Source organism: Aspergillus karnatakaensis (assembly GCF_047715665.1).
Source record: "Aspergillus karnatakaensis strain CBS 102800 unplaced genomic scaffold BJY04scaffold_68, whole genome shotgun sequence".
NCBI classification, from domain to species: Eukaryota; Fungi; Ascomycota; class Eurotiomycetes; order Eurotiales; family Aspergillaceae; genus Aspergillus; species Aspergillus karnatakaensis.
In genome coordinates, this window is record NW_027395780.1 from 63,463 (window position 1) to 82,677 (window position 19,215).

Consider the following 19,215-nt stretch of genomic DNA (forward strand, 5'->3'; position numbering starts at 1 on the left):
TGTCTATCTTGACTGTTTGTTCACACCCGGGCCGGCTCCGAGTCGGTGCTGGGACGGTCCTCACACGGCCGCTTGATAAGCCTCCAATCCTTCAGGGCATGGAGGTCATATACCTCTCCAACCACCTGGAGTCGTGCTCCACAATGTTATCTCGACTCTCAGGCAGGGATATCTACTTCCCAACTTGCTTTAATTCCGGGTGTTGCCATTGAAGCAGACACCACAACTTGGTATTAGTCCCATCCATAATCATGTCTTCTGAGGAAAAGCAGGACTATCGCAAAGGCTCCGTCGCCGACTCCAAACAGGATGACGTTCAGCTGGCAGTCTCCGAGGAGCTACTCTCCTACACCACCGAGCAGGAGGGCAAGATCAGGCGAAAGATTGATCTCTACCTTCTGCCAGTCCTCGCAATCTTATACCTGATGTCGTACCTTGATCGATCTAACAGTGAGTACAGCCAGCACCATGTCACATACATCGAGCTGACACGTTTGGTAGTGGGAAACGCAGCCATCATCGGACTAAAAGAGGACCTTAATCTCTCAAGCACTCAATACAACCTCTGCAACTCAATCTTCTTCATTCCCTATGCGATTTTTGAGATCCCCTCGAACCTCGTGCTGAAGGTGCTACCGCCGTCGAAATACATTGGTCTTATGGTAGTCGCTTGGGGGATTGTGTCAACGTGCGCTCAGAGACTCGCCCTTACCAGATGCTATTGTACTAATCCTACCCGATATTTAGGCTCCAGGGCATCGTGCAAGGCTTTTCTGGTCTAATGGCTGCAAGATTCTTTCTTGCCATCTGCGAAGTACGTACATACTACCGAAATCGGAACAGACCAGACACTGACCCATTATGCAATTGTTAGGCCGGCTTCTTCCCTGCTGCTAGCTACCTCCTTACTATGTGGTACCGTCGGCACGAGATACAACTTCGAGCGGGAGTCTTCTACTCGGCCGGTGCACTTTCCGGCGCTCTCTCGGGCCTACTAGCGTATCTCATAAACTTGATGGATGGTGTCGGTGGACTCGCTGGGTGGAGATGGTTTCTGACTCTTTTATTGGACTCTTCATCCCTTACTAACTCACGGTCGTCCCCAGGTTGTTTATTCTCGAAGGCATCCTCACCGTCTTGCTCGGCATCGCAGCGCCATTCCTCCTACCCGACAGCCCAGACTCCGCTCGATTCCTCGACGCACAAGAGAGAGCAATCGTGAAACACCGCTTGAAATACGACACTGGAACTGAGCGTGGAGCATACAGTGAAGAACAGGCCTTCAAGTGGAAGTACGTCTGGTCCGCACTGCGCGACTACAAAGTCTGGTTAATCGTTGTCGTGTACTGGGGATCTTCTATTCCAATTTATGGGTATAACACTCTTCGTATTTTGATCACCTACGGACTTGTCTAACAGGTTGGCGTTTGCAGGTTTATCTACGCCCTTCCCACCGTCGTCGCTGAGCTCGGATACACTTCTGCTATAGCTGTACGTCTCGGATACAATGAAGCCCTCAACACCCCCTAAAACATTCTGTCACTGACACCCGCCAGCAATTGATGACCATCCCAATCTACGTCGCAGCCGTGATCGCCCTTCTAACCGCCGCCTACTTCTCCGACAAAACCAAAGACCGCTCACTCTTCGTCATCGGGCCCCTCATCGTCGGCGGAATCGGTCTCATCGGTCTGCTGGCAATCCCCAAAAATGGCTACGTCCCGGGCGCCCTATACTTCATGCTCTTCCTTGTCGCGATGGGCCTTTACAGTATCGTTTGCGGAACGGTCGCTTGGACAGGTAAGCCATCCTTACTAAACCCCCTTTTCAACTCAACTCAACTCACTCCACAAAATATCTAACCTCCAAATTCTGTTTCAGCAAACAACCTCGCCGGCCCCTGGAAACGCTCCGCAGGGATGGCCCTCATGATCTCCGTGGGAAATCTCGGTGGCGCAGCAGGAACAAACATCTATCTTGGCCGAGAAGCGCCGTACTACTGGACCGGCTACGGGACGTCACTTGCAGTTATTGGTGTCTCGCTGTCGGCGGCGGTGTTCTTGCGGTTCAAGTTTGCGCAATTGAATAAGAGGAAGGAAATGATGACCGTCGAGGAGGTTTATGCGAGGTTTACGGAGGAGGAGCTTCTGGATTTGGGGGATGAGAGTCCGTTGTTTCGGTATACCATTTGAGCGAGTAAATGGATGGGTTTCTGTTCGGTTGAGCCAGGAAGCTAGGGTGCCATTGCTTTTTGGGGGGGGGGACAATACTAGGTACTAATATATTTCTTATGAAGCCGAGAATACTAGTAGAGACCAGATTATGCAGGTCTACCTACATTATTCTTCTTTCCTCCTTTGCGGCGCCGGTAGGTAATATCGGGGATTTGTGGCAGAGGAAGAAGGCTATTACCGGGATTCAGTATTTGGTATCAAGAGAAAGCACTCGCGCGTGAGCGCCGCTTGCGTGCGATTCGATAAGTACAACAAAGATTCAGCTACTCGTACATAGAACAAAATAGACATCAACTCAGGTACTCAAAATCCGTCCTTGACATCGAAATTTTTGGACGCCGGATAGGAAGAACACAAGTTGATCACAACTGAGAATCATGGTATCAGTCGTGCGTGTGCGGCAATTGGAAAAGGAAAAGCCGCATTTGGACCAACTCAATTGACGGGAAATTGCGTAAACAAGCCAGGGAATCGATAGCAGTGCCGGGGAACCCAGTCCCCCTCAGCAAAATTGAGGCCATCACACCACATGGTGAAGGTAAGGCGACCATCAGTGCAGACTCGATCTAGCAGCGAGGCTGCCGGAACCAAATGCTTGAGAAGGATGTTGGCTGTTTTGCCTTTGTAGTATGCGTCCCATTTTTTCTCGTCGGTGAAACATCCCCTAACGTGCAGGCATGCCCAGTTTGCGAACCTCATGCTCCCGGCGGAGCCTGAGACCTTCCGGCCTTGTAGAATGTCTTCAACCTGCCCTGCAAATTTGACGATGTTGGGGCATCTGTTGAACGCATCGATCGTCAAGGACGCGAGGCGCGGCGGGAGAATATCGACGAGGCTTCCGGACATGTCCCCTAAAAGCCCCCTGGTGTCAAGACGGAGTCTGGTCAGGGCTGAGAAGTCGCGCATAGGACCAAAAGAACAAACAAGGGTAGGGTCGTTGTGGTCGAGACTGAAAGGGTCGTTTTCGTAAACCTCGAGGACGTTCAGGGTGCCTTTGTGCTTCCGTAGCTCCTGGTACAGAGCGTCATGCTTGATGACAGGGGTAAGATGCTCCATGGCCTCCAGGTATCCTGACTCATAAACGAAACTCTCAAGTTTGGCACATCCGCGAATGAGTTTCTTGAATACACTTTGTGAGTGGCTCCAGTAGAGCGCGATATCCGTCACGGGAAAGGCGTCACTCTCAACGCCAGAAGACTTATCGCTGGAGTTGTCGTCTTCTTCCTGCAAGTCCATCACAAAAAGGCAAGTAACTCTGCGCATTGACGGCAGTCTGAAGAACGGTAGTATGTCAAATAGGTCAACACCGAACTCCGTCTCCGCGATCGATATATTCACCTCCCTCAAACATGACAGGGGACGGTGGGTATCAAAGGGCTTTTGACGAAGTGAGATACGTTGCATGGCCTGGTTTCGCAAATCGGTGTTTACTCCCCATTCTTGATGCAACGACTCCAGCTTCGGAACCAGGATTGACAGGAAGGTCCTCCAAGCCTCTGCTTGACCAAAATGCATATCCCCCTCCTCCAACGACTTCCCCTGCAGTGTGTTCTCCCAGCTCTTGATCTCTTCCTTCGTGGCGGCGATGCGTGGAAGCCTCGAGCTGATCAGGCTTCGATTGAATCTCAGCTTTGCACGATGGTTGCATGGTTTGTCAACGAGGCAGAGAGAGCGGACGGATATGGCGAGTCGGGGTTTGCGAATGAGCGCGTGTGCTAGGCAGCTAAGAGCCCACTTGCAGTCGTAGCTTAGGTGAAGTGACTTGTATGCCTCAGGAAGAAGCAAATCGTAGAACTGCCGGTTGCAACGGGCAAGATTAAGCTTGTCATGCTGAAGGTCGAGAGAGGCTGCAATCTGGATCAAGATCTCATTTGGGAGAGTGGACAACATCGTGGGCTCTGGCGTAAATTGTTGCGCAACAGGCGAATAAAGCCGTCTCATTCGGAACGGGACAGATACGTGATGCCAGTGATAGTTGCTGATGAAAGAAAGGATAACAACGTTAGGAGGAGAGGATTTCTGGTGGGAGGGGGGAGATGATGTCGGAGGGGAAGTGAAAGGCGAGTGAGAGAAAGATTCACGGGAGAGTACCGGTAACACTACTGACAGCCGCGGCCTCAGGCCTCGAATCCCAGGTCAAATGGGTAAGATAGCTGAGCTACGATGTTCAGTGAGTGCTTCCGACCTTATTATCCTTGAGTATGGGTGGCTAGTACACTTAAAGAGCTAGGCTGGTAGTATAAGAGGCTGATTTCCTTGACACATTGGCCTACTGTTTAAGGCTTCCGCTGTCCTCCGTCACAGCATGTAAACCAAGGCTTCCTCAGGCTTGACCTTACTACTAGTTAACGCGTCCCAACCACCCTCAATTCCTTTTTCACCGACAATCCCTTCACCCCAGACCAACTTCAAGTCGGGAGCAGCAAACTCGCGGTTCTGCACCCATTGATCCCAACGCTTCTGAATCCCATCATAAAACACTGAAGGATCCTGCGCTTTGAGAATAGTATCTACAACGCCAGACGTATTCATCTGGACCTTGTTGAGCGCTGCAAACGCCTCCTGCGACGCCTGCACCTCGCTCGCCGTGTAGACCTGTATCACATTAATCTCATTGAAGAAGCAAACAGGCAGGTGGGAAGCTTGCGACAAACCTTCTGTTGATTCCCCACAGCCATGATCACCAACTTTACATCCTTCAACTCCGACTTAGTCTTGATCCCATCAACAACGCGTTGCAACGCTTCGTCTCTGGCGCCAAAATCCGCAACAACAATCTTATCCGGCTTCTGATCCGCAATCCACCCATCTGCACTATGCACATCTTCATAGGCTATAGCCTTAACCGGGAAGCTAGGAAGAAACTTCTCCGCTGCCTCGGCAAGCGCGGCAGGGGATGAGGTAATTTGCAAGAACCCCTTCGGACCTGCCCCGGGCGGGCGACAGAAGAAGTTGTACGCCGTGGCGCGAGCAGTTTTGCCGGAGGCCGAGACGCTCACAAACACGGCCTTTGATATATCTGCATCTTCGAGAGTCCAGGGGAAGGATTCGTGCAGCGGGTGTGCGGGTGGGTTCGTTTTGGCGTCAGGTGTGAATATGTAATCCGACAGAATATATCCGGCGGCCCAGACAGGGCGCACGACTGCGTCCCAGGCGAACTCTTTGAGGTCCTTTGAGGCCGTGTCAAAGACGAAGTAGTGGTTGTAAAGCGAGAAGAGGGATTGGCGGTGTGGCGAGGTCTCTGTCCAGTGGCCGGCTGGTGCTGAAGGGGTGAGCTGTAGGTCTACGGCGGTGGAGGAGGTGGGCCAGAAGCCCCAGAGTGTTGTGGATGGGGTTAGTGAGGGGATTGTGCTTTCCAGGATTGTGGCGAGGCCCCAGGCGGGGACGATTCCCCAGTTGGTTTGGTCATTATATGGTGCTGGTGCGGGCGAGGGCACAGGGTATGCATCCCACCAGTGCAGGGTGGTCCCGGCGAGGGCGTAGGTGAGGTTGTTGGAGGTGAGGCCGAGGAGGGCGGGGCGGACGCGGATTGAAGATTCAGCGAGGGGGGTGGAGGGGTCAGAAAGGGAAATGGTGGTGTGCTCTCCGTTATTTGCTTTGGAGATGACGTGGGTGGACATATTGAATGAGGTGAGATGGTGCGAGAGGTAGGAGATGAAGCTGGGGCGAAGGGTTTAAGTAGAGCTTTCGGGTGGTGGGGGGGGAGTTGGCTCCCCACTATGACTCCTGGTCAGCTGTGCCTAGTGCTTACGGCTCCAGCGGCTAATACCCGGCATTATGAAGCAAATCCGTGCCTTTGTACTCCTCGGTTGGCTTATCTAGGCTCAAATGGAAATCACTTGTCACAGTTATCCCCTGGGTATGAGGTACATATTCCATAATGCCATAGAACGGGGCGGGTGGACCATCCATCCGTAAAATCGTGAATACGAGGATTCCGAGGCAAGTGACACGGCGATATTAGGCGTCCCGTCGGTAGGTGGTTTAATATGTGTCTGACGCGTTCGGCATGAGCTCAGCACTCAAGTCATAGTAAATCATAGGAGGGTGACGAGGGTCCATATTTCATGAGTGGATGGGCTGGATACAGCGGCGAGATTGCACAGATACGAGATATTATATGATATGAGATTTGACTACGGGCCTTTGCAGAACCCCGGTCGATTACATGCAGAATGCAAGTAGCAAGCTTGATCTGTGAAGCGTGCAAGCTGACACACCATAAGGTACAAGCTCTAGCCATGACCTATAACTCATTCCTCTCACGCTTATTTAGTCGTGTTGACTCATTCCCAGAGATGCGTAGGTCTTCCCCACAGGTGGCACCACTTTATTCAAACAGCGACAGGTGATAACCGATCCTGCGGCATCCTCTAGGTTAGATTGCAATCGCAGTCACGAAGACCATGCCCGCTATATTTGATGTATGTTCTTCAAATATCGGAGAATAAGATTGTGGAGTAAGTACTGAGGTACCAAGGTGATCTGATTAGGTTGTTGATGGCCATAGTCACCCTATATGCACCCGGTACCTTGTGCGGGAAAGCCACAGTGCAGAAACACGACCGCCCCAGAGACGTGCTTTTTGTCTTGGTAAGTAGAGAAGTGAAGGGTTTGGCAGCTAAGGAATATTGTCATTTTGGACTAGGGAAGCTGTATATATATATAACGGGAAAGAGACACGAGCAACCAGTTCTGAAGTAATTTTGAGCAGTGTCTATTTGCAGTCTATCAGGGAAGCATGAATTATGTATAGAGCACTGTAGCAACCCTGTATTGATAATTTCGAATCTAAGCTACGCAGAGTGCAATAATAACTAGGTACTAGTTTGTACCTTACTGTTGGGTCTGGCAAAAACACAGGGTCCCCGCCTGGTCCCCGCCTGGTCCGTGCGGCTCGTGAATCTTTCTGGCTCGTTTCTTCTTTGGTGATGAAACTCCGACTTCTTCTCATAGCACATCTGCTTGCCATCCTGACAGATCAAGTCTACATAGAGGGTGCTCTCCCATTGACATTGTGATTTCCAGCCTGCTTAAACTAGATCAGGTGACAGTCACGAGGCGAAGGATGGGAAAATGACGCGCTTGCAGGGGTCTCGGACTTCGGGCGCAGCCCGCAAGAGCCTCGCACCATCACTCCTGCAAACCCCAACCCATAGTCAAGCCGAGGCCATTACCCTCGCCTGTTGCCAAATATTCGGACTTCGTTGACCCGGGGTCAATGGTGAAAATCGGTCTGCAGATAATGCGCGCCGCTCACGTCGAGGACGTGCCGGCGCCCTCTCTCAATGACTTTACGGTCGCGTGTATTTGCCCGCTCGGCGTCGAATGCGCAGCTGTGGAAGGTATGCTGGATGAGATATACGACCCTTTGCCGACGCTTGGAAATTAGAATGCATATACCTTTGGTCGACTGGGGAAGCATTACGTTGTCGTGGCGGTTATGCCGCAGATTGGCAACAATGCCGCTGCGACCACGGCGACGCAGGTTCTGAACGATTTCCCTTCGCTCCGTTTTGGACTCCTGGTTGGAATTGGAGGCGGTGTACCTGTGGAGCCCGATCCAGACGTTCATGACGAGGCAATCTCTCAGAAGCGGGATGTCCGACTTGGTGATGTGGTGGTCAGTGAATCCACGGATGTCTTTGGTGGTGTTGTCCAGTTCGACTTGGGCAAGCACTTGGCAGAAGGCAATTTCCAGCGCACTGACCATCTTAACAAACCCCCGAGGGTATTGAGCGCGAATTTAAAGAGGCTAGATTCACAGCATCGCAGGGTCGGGAGTCAGATCGTGGCACATGTGGAAGAAATGCTGAGGAGGTATCCGATCATGCGAAGGGAATATCAACATCCTGGCGCTCAACAGGACCGACTTTTCCGCGCAGAGTATGTGCACAGGTCAGGGGTCACATGTAAAGATTGCGATGAGGGGCATATTGTGCCTCGCAGGATTCGTTCAGATAAGCATCCCCAAATCCACTACGGCACGATAGGCTCATCCAATGCTGTGGTGAAAGATGCAAAGACACGGGACGTACTGAGGAAAGACATGGACATTATGTGTGTCGAAATGGAGGCCACTGGACTCATGGATACATTCCCTTGTCTTGTAATCCGTGGAATCTGTGATTATGCCGATTCACACAAGAACAAACGCTGGCAACCATACGCGGCAGCCACAGCGGCGGCATATATGAAGGAGCTACTGATGATGATCCCTCCTCAGCAAGTCAAGGAGTCAGCAAAGGCCGAAGAGCTCATGGAAGCTGGTCAGTCCTACGTGTCTTAGAAGCGGTTTGATGTTTAGGGAGCTTGACTGACATTAAACAGCCATTGGAGCTGCCCTAGATGCTCTGGGAGAGCCAGTTGGCAAGATTGAAAAGCAGGTTGATCAGCTGTACAATGGACAGGAAGGTAGAGTTGGTCTTCTTCTTTTTTCTGAGAAATTTGACATTTATTTTGAGCACCTGGATAATAATCCTCACTAGAGACCCACCGCAACCGGATACTGTCATGGATCTCAACAACAGCATACGAGAAACATCTCCAATCTGCTCGTGCTGGTCTTTTAGTCGACTCTGGCCAGTGGCTATTTCGAAAGCCTGAGTTTGCGCAGTGGCTACGTGCTGAAAAGTCTGGGTTAATCTGGCTGTGTGGAAAGCGTGAGTCCCGCCACGAAAACGTAAAACAACATTTATTCAAAGTGTATAGCACCACGCTGACAGTACAGAAGCCGGCTCAGGAAAGACAAAAGTTAGGTACGAGAACCCCAAGTGTAAGCTGCCATTACTAGAGCGCACACTGATAGGCACCCTGCTAGTGCAATGTTGGTTGAGACACTCAGAAAAAGTCGAAAGGGGAGTACTCTCTTCTTTTTCTGTAGCCGCACTCTGAACGGCCCCGATCGTGAAGACCCAACAATCATTCTTCGCGCATTAGTTCATCAGTTGGTGGCAGGTCCACAGCACAGTCAATTTCCCGATATAGTGACCCAGGCGTTCAACAAAAGGCATTTTTCTACCATGCAAGACGACGGAATTGACTTCTCTGAGTGCCTGAAAATCCTCGCTGTGCTTCTAGATACGAGTTGTTCGACTAGCATCATCATCGATGCCCTAGACGAATGTGGCGTTGAGGATAGAATTGCACTGTTGGAGGCTGTACAGCAGCTTATCGACTCGTCCAAGAGTACGGTCCAAATTTTTATATCAAGTCGGCCGGCTCGCGATATTGCGGTCCACCTGAGTCAGTGGCCAGCTCTTGTGATAGATGAAGCCTTGACCAGACAGGATATGGAGCGGTTCGTGCAGAGAGAAGTCAGAGAAAGTATCCGAAAGAAAAGCCTTCTCTACGGAGACGTATCGCAGGAGCTGGAAGAATAGATATTATCTGAGCTTCTTGCAAGATCAGATGGAATGTATGATATCTGATCCCAGTGTACGTGCGAGCTTTCTCTGCTAATGAACTGGACGATATCGTATAGGTTTCTCTGGGTCCGGCTGCAACTGCAACTGCTCTGCCACATGCAGACCGAATATCAAGTGATTTCCTCGTTGGACCGCTTGCCACCCACCCTGACAGCGACATATGATCAAATATATGATTGTATAAATAACAGCCCCAGTGCCTACGAGGCGGGGAAGGCTTTGAAATGGCTGGTCGTTGCCCGGCAGCCTCTGCGCCCTGATCAGTGGGCGATGGCGGTTTCTTGGACAGTTCGAAAGAAGTTGAGGCCGGAAGATAAGGGTGTGGCCTATATCGCGCCGGAGACATTGCTGAGTATGTGCCAAAACCTTGTGGTCTTTAACGAGATACAAAACTACGTTACCTACGCCCACGTGTCCGTGCGTGATTACCTAGAATCAAAGCCATTGTTCGCGAGGAACCCACTTGCAGTCATGGCAGCCGAGACGAGTCTCCTGTATCTGATCAACACAAGACTTCCCAGACCGTCAGAAGATGGATACAGCTTTTACCGGTACGCCGCACGGTGTTGGATCGACCATATCAAGGACTGTAATGAGTCCGTACCCCCAGAGATGGACGTATTTTTAGGGACCGGCCAGCAGCCGACACAGGCATATCTAGAGTGGAAAGGTGCAGTGGAACTGTTTGGTCGTCGGTACTCTGATTATCGTTATGCAGACGAAATTGGGACATTGACGAACGGCCTGCTTCTCGCAGCATACTATGGCCTTCAACACGCGGCGCTGTGGAAGCGGTTTCGCCACGATCCAAATATTACCGACGAGCGTGGATATTCTCTTCTCGCTCTTGCTAGTCGAAATGGGCAAGCAGAAATCGTGCGCCTTTTGCTAGAGAATGGGGCGGCCGTGAATCCCCCTCCCGCTCCTCTCGACCCTCTCACTGCAATCTGTGTCCGCGAACCCCGTCGCCCGTATGATACTCACTTCCAAGACCCGTTAGAAGAGAGCCATTGCCTACTCCTTGCGATCAAGGGCGGCCATCCGGACATCGTGATGGATTTGTTAGAAGCCGGGGGGGCGTTTTCGGGTACGTCCCCTCTCATGGTCGCTGCGAGATATGGTTCTCCGGTTGTCTTCTTGCGAATCTTGGAGGATGGCTTCCATGACCTGGTGTCCAACGAAGTCCTGTGTATGGCGACGATGAACAAGCTTTATCCGAAGACACTCCACACCGCACTTCGCGTATGCCCAGATACATCGATCACCGGACATGTTGTTCAGGCAATAGTCGACGAACGGGCGGACAAAGAGGAAATAATCAAAACGTACCTTGCCGGTCGAATATCGGCGGATGTGCTGCTAATGGGGATATGGCGCACCCAGAGAAGGCCAGTGCTCGAGAAACTGCTCGAGTACATTCCCAATCTGCCTGTTACCGAGAACATCGTTCAACAACTAATTAGTGATGCGCTACCAGGTGAAGACTGTGTAATTGAAGTTCTCAAGCCTCTGCTTCCAGGAGAAACTGTACGGGCTGCGACCCTCAAAGCGATATTTTGAGTAGGGGAGGGTGCCTTTGCTATGCTAGAAGCGCTTCTAAGGAGTAGGAAATGCCGGCTTCCGGATGACTCCGAGGGAGCAGCGAAGGATATTGCCGGCGAGGAAACTTTGGGCTCGCTGTTCCAGCGAAACGTTCACTTTCCTCTGACAGAAGACATCATCCTCGTCGCGATGCACAATGAATTTGACGCACTGGATCTCGCCAAGCTTATTTTCGCCCATCACCCATCCTCCATAACCGTGAAAGTCGTCGAAGCCGCAGTCAATAATAATCGGAAAGGGTTACGTCTTCTAGAGTTCATTTTCTCCTTGGGACGCGAGGTTCCTATTACCTCGAGAGTCATGGCAATGGCAGCTCGGAATGGTCAGCTGCCAGTGGTCAACCTACTGTTCAGAAAAGCGCCACATCTTCATGTCACAGAAGCTATGCTCGAAGCCGCTGCTGGGAATGAATTCCATGGCGACAGGATTCTTGAACTGTTTCTCTGTCGGAAACATAAACACGTCTCGTCAGGAACCTATCCTTCATCAGGTGAGCCAGAGCGCCAGGTCCCCGAGTTGGTTGATTCGAAGAACCGGGATCATATCATCTCGGAGGCTGTCGTCATTGCAGGCATAGGGAGCATTGATGTTCTATCAGTCCTGTTAGCTCACTATCCGTCCCTTCCTATCACGGAGAAGGTCCTCACCGCAGCAGCAAGAAACGTCACAAGCGAGGGCTTCGCGGTCGCGAAGATCTTACTTGACAAATGTCCTGAGTTGTTCATCACAGACTCACGTGTCATTACCGCCGTTGAAAGTAGTTCTGAGCTACTGACCCTTTTCATTTCAAGGCCAGATATTTTTCGGGTCTCTGATGAATTGATCTTCTCAACATTTAAAAACTTTGCATCCGGGAGCAGCATAATGACAGACATTCTCAACTCGGACAAAATCCGCCCTCAGATCTCCTCAGTGCGTGCAGCCGCTGTAATAGGGCAGGCGTCCTGGTTCAGAAAGCTCTTGTCCAAGATCGACTACCACACCGCCAGAAAGGAATACGGATCAATATTCATGTCCGCAGTAGAGGGCGGAGACATAAACATTATTCAACACTGTCTCAGCACTCATGGTGTTTGGCACGGTGTTGATACTCACGGCTGGTGCGCCAGACTGATGATAGATCATAAGCACGATGATAAGGTTACGGATATCTTCCGCCCCCATGCTGTTCCTCTGATTTCTTCTGCTCGAGGACCTAGCTCATGGGAAGTGCATCACTCTGATGCTCCTGGCATTCTGATGGAGAGAACTGTTCTGTGTCTTGATGGTTGGTGCTTTCAGTCCAGCTGCAAACCTTGGAATATAGTTTGCCCTGACGCGATACTTTAGGTTATAAAGACACACACCAGATGGTCAATGGCAACCATCCTTTTGTCCCGCATGGGTCTAGTTACTTCGAAGTGGAATTCCTGGAGCTTCAGCCTTTCCAGGGGTGAGTATCGTCCCCACCTCGCGCAGCCGTCACTTAAGTGAGCTAATTGCCAACCCGTGATGTGTTAAGAACGGCGGACGCTGTTTGTATCGGCGCAACCGACGAATTCCAGAACTATTTCCCCGCGCGGTATTCGAATACGGGGTACGTGTACGACCTGTTCTCCCAATGTCAAGCTCGCTGCTTCCGGGCGGGAGATACGGTAGGGTATGGAATTGATTGGAGACGCCAAGAACACTTCTTTACGTATAATGGAGAAAGAAGTAAGTCATCAACCCCGGAATACGAGTCACTTTTGCGGCTAATAAGGCGTAGAGGACGTGGATATGTGTTTCGAGCACCTTTATGAGCGGCGGCTGTTTCCGCTGATTTGCTTGTATGCGGGCGCTGGAAGCTGTAGGATTAAAGCTAACTTTCAGGGGCCCTTCTTATATCCTCACTCAGGGTAAGTGATGCTGAGGATCCCAAGACATATGGGATAATGGACTTCCTTGCATGCTAGACGGGCTTTGAAACACCCACTTTTGGTTCATATTTCTGATAAATTGGAATATGCCGATTCAGATGCACACGTGCGCGATCAATAATGTATTCAAGATCTCCAATATCTAAATGTGCGCTGAGACTCTTGTAACTACGACCTGGATTCATCATACACTAAAATCAATCAGATGAACATAAGCCCGCGGGCCCCTGGCCGCCAACTCCCAAGTTATGATATAGCCTGATTCTACCGCGGTTGAGAGGCTACTGTTGACGAGCTTTGCAATAATTCCTCAGCGCCCGCGCGGATCATTGATCGCGAGGGAGATGATGTTTGCAAACTGCAGATGTTGCATACAACATTTAGCGCTGATGCCATTTATGCAGATTGACTTACTAGGTAGCTAGTTGCGTATGATTACGGAGTGGATGGATGGATACCTACTCGGCCTAGCGGTAGGTAACTGATAGTGCGGGGCTAGGGAATTAAGGACTTTCCTCCACAAACCACACAATCAATCTTACCCAACACCCCGTCGACCAGCTATTTGCTTTCCTTGCAGATAGTATGCAGCCAGACTCAGCAGGCACAGACGAGGTAGCCATGCAGCGAGATGAGGAGCCAGAAGTCATCTGCGACAGTCTCGTTCCTTTCCGCTTGGGCGCAGTGCCGAATGCCGAGGCCCCTCCCCCACCAGAAAATACGGCGCTGCGAGTTTGCATGCAGCGACTGTTTCAATCCGAGCGCGAAGATAAGCAGAAGCTACTTCAAGCATGGCGGGATCAGCAGGCTAGGGAAATCAGTGCTGGGTCTACGGGTAATCTCGATAGTTGTATCAAGGAAGACGAGACGTGTCAATAAAATGATTTTAAGCGACAGTATCAGGCTTTCCATCGAATTACAGGGAGCAAAACGGTCTCTCTCAGCCCACTGTCCTGGAATATTGGGTGCAACGTTAATGGCGAAATATGCTAGCGTGCACAGTTTGAGGGTGACAAGATCGACATGATCCAATACCTAGAGGATGCTGATGACCAGTTTATCGTGCTCAGAACGTATGCGTCACCAGCAGCAGATGGTCCCTCGACAGAAAGTGCTATTGTTTTTCCCCGAGTCGGAATCGCTTCTGCTCATTTTCGCATACTGTCGTCGTCGAGGAGTTTTAGGCCTTCTGGAAACATGCTTCTGAAGGTACTACGGTCGTAATTCTTTTCTTGTGACTAATAGCCCTCTCATAGGATTCACTTCACACCCGGCTTCTGGCTTAGACGAAGTGGGTTGACAATCTAGCTGGATCTAACTATGGGCTTTCCTCTGCGAGTTCCACTCCCGATAGTTACAGCATTGCTCGGCGATAGGCAGCGACAGGGAGGCGAAAGCCGGTTTCAACGGTTGAATGAAGGTTCGATAGTACAAAGAGCTGCTGCACGGTGGGTCTTGTGTTCTTTGATTGGGAGCTGGTTGGATATCCTAGCAAAGGCTCTGTTGATTAGACCGTGCGTAAATCCAGTCCGTACAGGCGGCATAAATGCTTCCATTGTCCACATCTTCGTACCTGGGCGGTATATGTCTGTTTAGCATTACGCAGCCACTGGGATATGTCGCCTACACCTGCAGCCACGTTGGTGCTACGCTATTCTGAACCGGCCGGGTGTTGGAGCGCTAGGGACTATGCAGCAGAAATTGCTCGAAACCTCGATGCCGCACAGATACAGAACCTAGTCTGGGGTTTCCCTGGCGTTAACCTCTGGAAGGTTAGCTTCAACACTTGCGATAAGATCACCTCAGCAATCCACTCACTAACTTCTCACAGGGAGTCGAATTTATCATTCCGGATGAGAGTACAACCGGGGCAACCGGCCTTCTGATCTCACAGGCTGGAGCCCAGCCCTGTTAGTCACTCACCTGCCATGGTATCAACGGCAAAACAATAGGATTCTGACACTTCCATCCAGACCCCACTCTCACCATCTCACTACAGGGGTTCAATCAAAACTCATCCCCAATCTCCCGAAACTCCACGGGCATCTGAATCTCCCTGCTGTGGATGATCCCGTATTCATGCTAACGAATAGCCGCACCTTCCCCGTCGAATGGGGTGACCATTATCCCGTTATGGTACTAACCGTGGAGGCGTTGGCTGAGAGTTTGAATTTCCTCCTTTGCCGTGATTTTTTTGACGATCAGCTGCTGTTTGCTAGATGGCTATCGATGTTGAAGAAGCTGGCTGCTAAGGGTGAGCGTCCGATGAGGCCACTGAATCCGGAGTTTGAGGATGTGCTGGGACAGCTTGTGATGTGGGAGTTCAGAGCAGGGTTTGCGGGCATCGTTCGGTTGAGAGAGAGGTTGGTGAGGGAGTGGAAACTGCACTAAGTGACTTTCTCATCTAAATCGACGGAACTGGAATGTCTATCAATCGAAGGCAAGGATATAAAGAAGCCTAATCCGACTAAACAAGACAATAAACCAGAACACTAGGGCATAAGACTATAGATAAAAAAAAGGATTGAAACATGACCAACAAAATTCAGTAATGCCACCTGTAATCCCGCTCCCTTTCCCGCTCCAGCTGCTCCTAGTACCTCCCCGACTCATCAAACCCCTTCCCCAACTCCATAATCTTCGTCAGCCCATCTCCACCAACATTGTCGCGACATATATACCACACCCACGCAACTTCAACAGCCGGATCCGTGAATCTCTTCTCCACACTAGTGGGATACCGAATAAGCTCCATGAATATATGCCACGTGTGAACCAGTTCCGAGTTAACCAGTGTATCCCGTCCGAGAAGCCGCATCACGGACTCTATAAACGCACACGGTGTCAAGATCCGCACAGGATAAAGACCAACCCACGGCCCTGACGGACCGCGATCTACCGCAGCAGGAAGATTTAGATCCGTGGAGACCGTGAGGTTCGGACTATCTATAGTCCCAACATTATCAGAACGTGTGAGTCTCGGCACCCATGGTAAAATCTCCGATTGCCGATAGAGAGTAATCAGCTCGGCGCCCTTGAGCCCAGACGCGGTAAATGGGTTGAGATGGAAATGGGCGAAACCAACGGCGTGGTAGGCGTCGAGGCGGGATGTGGCACTTCCCAGGGTTTCATCACGTCGCTGGACCTGAAGCTCATGGCAGTCAGTTTTGACGCAAAGGGGAACCGGCGAGATCTCTATGGCGTGGATTGCGACTTCGGCGTACTCGTCTGGAATCACGAATTCGATTTCCTGCGATGGTTAACGGTTGGAACTGAATTGTGTGGGTGGTGTACGCACTGGGATGCCCATGTTGTGCTGCACGAGGCCCAGGGCTAGCCAGCCCAAGAGGATATTGGGTACCTGGGCGAAATCGAGGATTTGAGCGATGAGTGCTGCCTGTCGGGCGATGGGTGGATTGTGGTGATACATGGTTGGGTTCGTTGGATTTGAGGTTGGTAGCAGTGCTGTGTCTGCGTCTCTTTGCTCAGCAATACTGGTGTTGACTTGGTTCAAGTGAACTGACAGTTGTAGGTGTATTTTACAGCGGAATCGGCGATGTCAGTGGTTGCATATATACTTGCCAAGCATTGCTCTTTGTAGGCCTGTAATCAAAGCCCCAGTTTCATGTTTAAGACAATGGTTCCATGGTCGTTGTACGTACTCTCATAGTGCGTCATACGAGCACAATGAGAACCATCGCCATTGTATTGTGAGTACTTGGTCCTGTTGAACGGACGGGAGGAAAACATTCCACACATCTCTCTAACTATGCACGTAATGCTTTAGCAGATTCATGTAGTGTGTCGCTTGGCCGAGCATTCAACGAGATAATGTCCATGGTCAGCAAGGATTTTTCTGTCAAGGCTCATAGGGCCCTGATCTTGGCTGCTTGTAGCTGGTTTCTTGATAGGTATGAGCAGAAGGAGCATTGGAATGAATCACCTTCAACTATTTTTGTATCCGTGGCTTTTCTCTGCAAACCACCAAATGCATAGGCCTTAATCCTCACTGCCTTCTGGATGAAAACAGTCTCACATCTTGCTCCTTGGGCGTCTGATACTGAACTCTTGGCGTTTCCTGTTCTTCTACTTTGCTCCTATTTTCCTCTCACTCCTCTTTCACTCTTCCATCACCTCTCCTCTCACTCTCCTCTCAATTTCATCTCACTTCTCCTCTCACCTCTCCTCTCACTTACCTCTCACATTCGTCTCACATTCTCGTCAGTTTCCTCTGACCCCCCCCCCTCAACCTCGTCTCACTTTTCTTCCACCTTTGTCTCAGCCTGGTCTCACTTATGACACAACACAGTCTCTCACCTGGACTCCACGAACTGGGAATCTTACGCTCAGGCGCGAGAGTCTGAAATTTGGACCTGACAAAGGCAGCTGTTCTACACTGTTTCCGGCACGTGCTTGTTAAGCTGGTCTTCTCACTCCTCCCTTCTCACTTCCTTCTACCCATGCCACACACCCCATCGACAACCAAATCTTGCCATCAATTACAACACCTACTCTTCCCTTTATAAACAGTACTGAGGACCGCCATGGCGCCATCTCTTCCAAATGAGATTTACATTCTCATCGCAGGCTTCGTCCAGAGCCCAACCGACAGACTGAACCTCGCCTTGTGTTCCAAACAGCTCCACCAACTCCTGATCCCGCAGGCCTACGAGTCGATTCTCGTTCGATCTTCCTGCATACGTGCACTTTCTCGTTTGGCGGCCACCCTCTATCGCAACAAGCGTGCGGCTGCCGCCGTCCGAAGCCTTCGATTTTCCAACCAAAACTGCTCACATAAACAAAAGCTGTTTATCGATCGAGAACTCATGGCGGAGTTTACAGGGAAGATTTCGAGCAGAGTTGAGGAGGAGGAGGAGGAGGAGGAGGAGGATTGGACCGATACTGAGGAAGATGACGGTGAGAGCAACATGGAAGCGCAGGAGGAGTGGAAGGATGCCGAGCTGGTGAATGAGTGGAGGGACACATTGCTGGGAAGAAGGAACGAGATCAGTGGTGAACAATGTGACGCCTGGATGGCGGTCCTTCTCACCCTCATGCCGAAAGTTGAGATTTTGCACATGAGCTTGGACCAGTCGACCAAGTACAGGCAACAAATTCTCCAAAGTCCACATCTGGCTCTAGGTCGGCTGTTCACTTGCCTCAAGGAGGTTACAATACCCTGTTCCAAAACGGCAGTCGGTGTAGATGTGCAGGAAATCATGCCCTTCTTCAAACTTCCGGTCATGAAAAAACTCGTTTCCTGCTGGGTGAATGATTTTGGTCCCCCGGACGATCAAAAAGGCAGGGATTCCTCGATCGCGGATCTACGCGCCCAAAACTGCAATTCGAGAACCGGATGTCAGCGTATGATTCTCTCCTGCTCCGCGCTTGAAACATTCGTGTACGAGCATGCGGATGGTCCCGGTGGCACATTCATGAACACCCCCGCCATCTACACCCCCCTCAAATCTCACAGCGATACCCTCCAGAAGATTGAAATCTACTTTACTTGCTTCGACGACGACCTTACTCCTTTGGTGAGCTCCTTCTTTGGATCATTGGTTGACTTTTTCAACCTAAGGGAACTCCGCCTGAGCATCATGAATATTCTTGACTGGGATCTCGAAGAGGGAACTGCAAATAATAGATTCACGGATGTTCTCCCTGTATCTTTGCATTCCCTAACACTTGACAATTTTGAAGCATGCCCCGATTTCCCTGGCGTCGTTGACCAACTCTGTGACCTTTGGCATCATGTCGACGATCTTGGCGAACTCAATATTAGAGGATCCTTTACCAATGGATCCTGTGGTTGTTGCCCTCTTCACGGGGTCAAATTCCTCGAGAGCAAATACCAAGCAGCTGCTGCCTTGATATTCGCTGAATATGAATGCATGGGTATTGGCTTTTCAATGTGGTGCGAGAATCTGGATGATGGTGATGGTGATTGGTTGGGTGAGGAATTCTATGAGTTTCATTCGGTCATGCGGCGTCGCCTTTACGAGTGAGATGGGTCGATGAGCGTATTTTCTTTCACACGATAACATGGACAAC

General features: G+C 50.7%; 9 protein-coding genes across 9 annotated transcripts; 6 read left to right on the top strand and 3 right to left on the bottom strand.

Annotated features, from left to right (window-relative positions):
- Positions 1–251: 251 nt before the first annotated feature.
- Positions 252–2,192, top strand: BJY04DRAFT_231684 (major facilitator superfamily domain-containing protein; the record flags this gene model as incomplete). Its single annotated transcript, XM_073719599.1, has 8 exons — positions 252–450; positions 502–688; positions 748–814; positions 875–1,050; positions 1,107–1,373; positions 1,434–1,491; positions 1,557–1,800; positions 1,882–2,192. 8 exons carry the CDS (start codon positions 252–254, stop codon positions 2,190–2,192), a joined length of 1,509 nt encoding a protein of 502 aa, XP_073566164.1.
- A 477-nt stretch (positions 2,193–2,669) lies between these two features.
- Positions 2,670–4,124, bottom strand: BJY04DRAFT_223139 (uncharacterized protein; the record flags this gene model as incomplete). The annotated part of the gene is made up of 1 exon (XM_073717606.1): positions 2,670–4,124. The coding sequence occupies one exon, from the start codon at positions 4,122–4,124 to the stop codon at positions 2,670–2,672; it is 1,455 nt and encodes a 484-aa protein (XP_073566165.1).
- A 230-nt stretch (positions 4,125–4,354) lies between these two features.
- Positions 4,355–5,865, bottom strand: BJY04DRAFT_200065 (DUF2855 family protein). Its single transcript, XM_073712867.1, has 2 exons — positions 4,889–5,865; positions 4,355–4,829 (listed from the first exon to the last, which is right to left on the bottom strand). Exons 1-2 carry the CDS (start codon positions 5,852–5,854, stop codon positions 4,533–4,535), a joined length of 1,263 nt encoding a protein of 420 aa, XP_073566166.1. The 5' UTR covers positions 5,855–5,865; the 3' UTR covers positions 4,355–4,532.
- A 1,614-nt stretch (positions 5,866–7,479) lies between these two features.
- BJY04DRAFT_210653 (purine and uridine phosphorylase) lies at positions 7,480–8,878 on the top strand (the record flags this gene model as incomplete). The annotated part of the gene is made up of 3 exons (XM_073714280.1): positions 7,480–7,572; positions 7,627–8,514; positions 8,807–8,878. The coding sequence occupies 3 exons, from the start codon at positions 7,480–7,482 to the stop codon at positions 8,876–8,878; spliced, it is 1,053 nt and encodes a 350-aa protein (XP_073566167.1).
- A 145-nt stretch (positions 8,879–9,023) lies between these two features.
- Positions 9,024–9,785, top strand: BJY04DRAFT_143136 (uncharacterized protein). Its single transcript, XM_073708718.1, has 2 exons — positions 9,024–9,651; positions 9,718–9,785. Exon 1 carries the CDS (start codon positions 9,059–9,061, stop codon positions 9,614–9,616), a length of 558 nt encoding a protein of 185 aa, XP_073566168.1. The 5' UTR covers positions 9,024–9,058; the 3' UTR covers positions 9,617–9,651; positions 9,718–9,785.
- A 1,974-nt stretch (positions 9,786–11,759) lies between these two features.
- BJY04DRAFT_200071 (uncharacterized protein) lies at positions 11,760–13,350 on the top strand. The gene is made up of 4 exons (XM_073712868.1): positions 11,760–12,530; positions 12,593–12,695; positions 12,765–12,958; positions 13,011–13,350. Exons 1-4 carry the CDS (start codon positions 12,128–12,130, stop codon positions 13,142–13,144), a joined length of 834 nt encoding a protein of 277 aa, XP_073566169.1. The 5' UTR covers positions 11,760–12,127; the 3' UTR covers positions 13,145–13,350.
- A 1,427-nt stretch (positions 13,351–14,777) lies between these two features.
- On the top strand, positions 14,778–15,552 carry BJY04DRAFT_223143 (uncharacterized protein; the record flags this gene model as incomplete). Its single annotated transcript, XM_073717608.1, has 3 exons — positions 14,778–14,933; positions 14,993–15,071; positions 15,161–15,552. 3 exons carry the CDS (start codon positions 14,778–14,780, stop codon positions 15,550–15,552), a joined length of 627 nt encoding a protein of 208 aa, XP_073566170.1.
- A 202-nt stretch (positions 15,553–15,754) lies between these two features.
- BJY04DRAFT_223144 (uncharacterized protein) lies at positions 15,755–16,591 on the bottom strand (the record flags this gene model as incomplete). Its single annotated transcript, XM_073717609.1, has 2 exons — positions 15,755–16,411; positions 16,460–16,591. The coding sequence occupies 2 exons, from the start codon at positions 16,589–16,591 to the stop codon at positions 15,755–15,757; spliced, it is 789 nt and encodes a 262-aa protein (XP_073566171.1).
- Positions 16,592–17,705: 1,114 nt separating this feature from the next.
- On the top strand, positions 17,706–19,169 carry BJY04DRAFT_223145 (uncharacterized protein; the record flags this gene model as incomplete). The annotated part of the gene is made up of 1 exon (XM_073717610.1): positions 17,706–19,169. One exon carries the CDS (start codon positions 17,706–17,708, stop codon positions 19,167–19,169), a length of 1,464 nt encoding a protein of 487 aa, XP_073566172.1.
- Between the last annotated feature and the right edge of the window lie 46 nt (positions 19,170–19,215).

Coding starts and splice junctions, on each gene's coding strand:
- BJY04DRAFT_200065 (XM_073712867.1), bottom strand. CDS start 5,854: ATGTCCACCCACGTCATCTCCAAAGCAAATAACGGAGAGCACACCACC. Junction 4,830..4,888: donor CTGTGGGGAATCAACAGAAG/GTTTGTCGCAAG, acceptor AATGTGATACAG/GTCTACACGGCGAGCGAGGT.
- BJY04DRAFT_143136 (XM_073708718.1), top strand. CDS start 9,059: ATGTTGGTTGAGACACTCAGAAAAAGTCGAAAGGGGAGTACTCTCTTC.
- BJY04DRAFT_200071 (XM_073712868.1), top strand. CDS start 12,128: ATGACAGACATTCTCAACTCGGACAAAATCCGCCCTCAGATCTCCTCA. Junction 12,531..12,592: donor AACTGTTCTGTGTCTTGATG/GTTGGTGCTTTC, acceptor GCGATACTTTAG/GTTATAAAGACACACACCAG. Junction 12,959..13,010: donor TACGTATAATGGAGAAAGAA/GTAAGTCATCAA, acceptor AATAAGGCGTAG/AGGACGTGGATATGTGTTTC.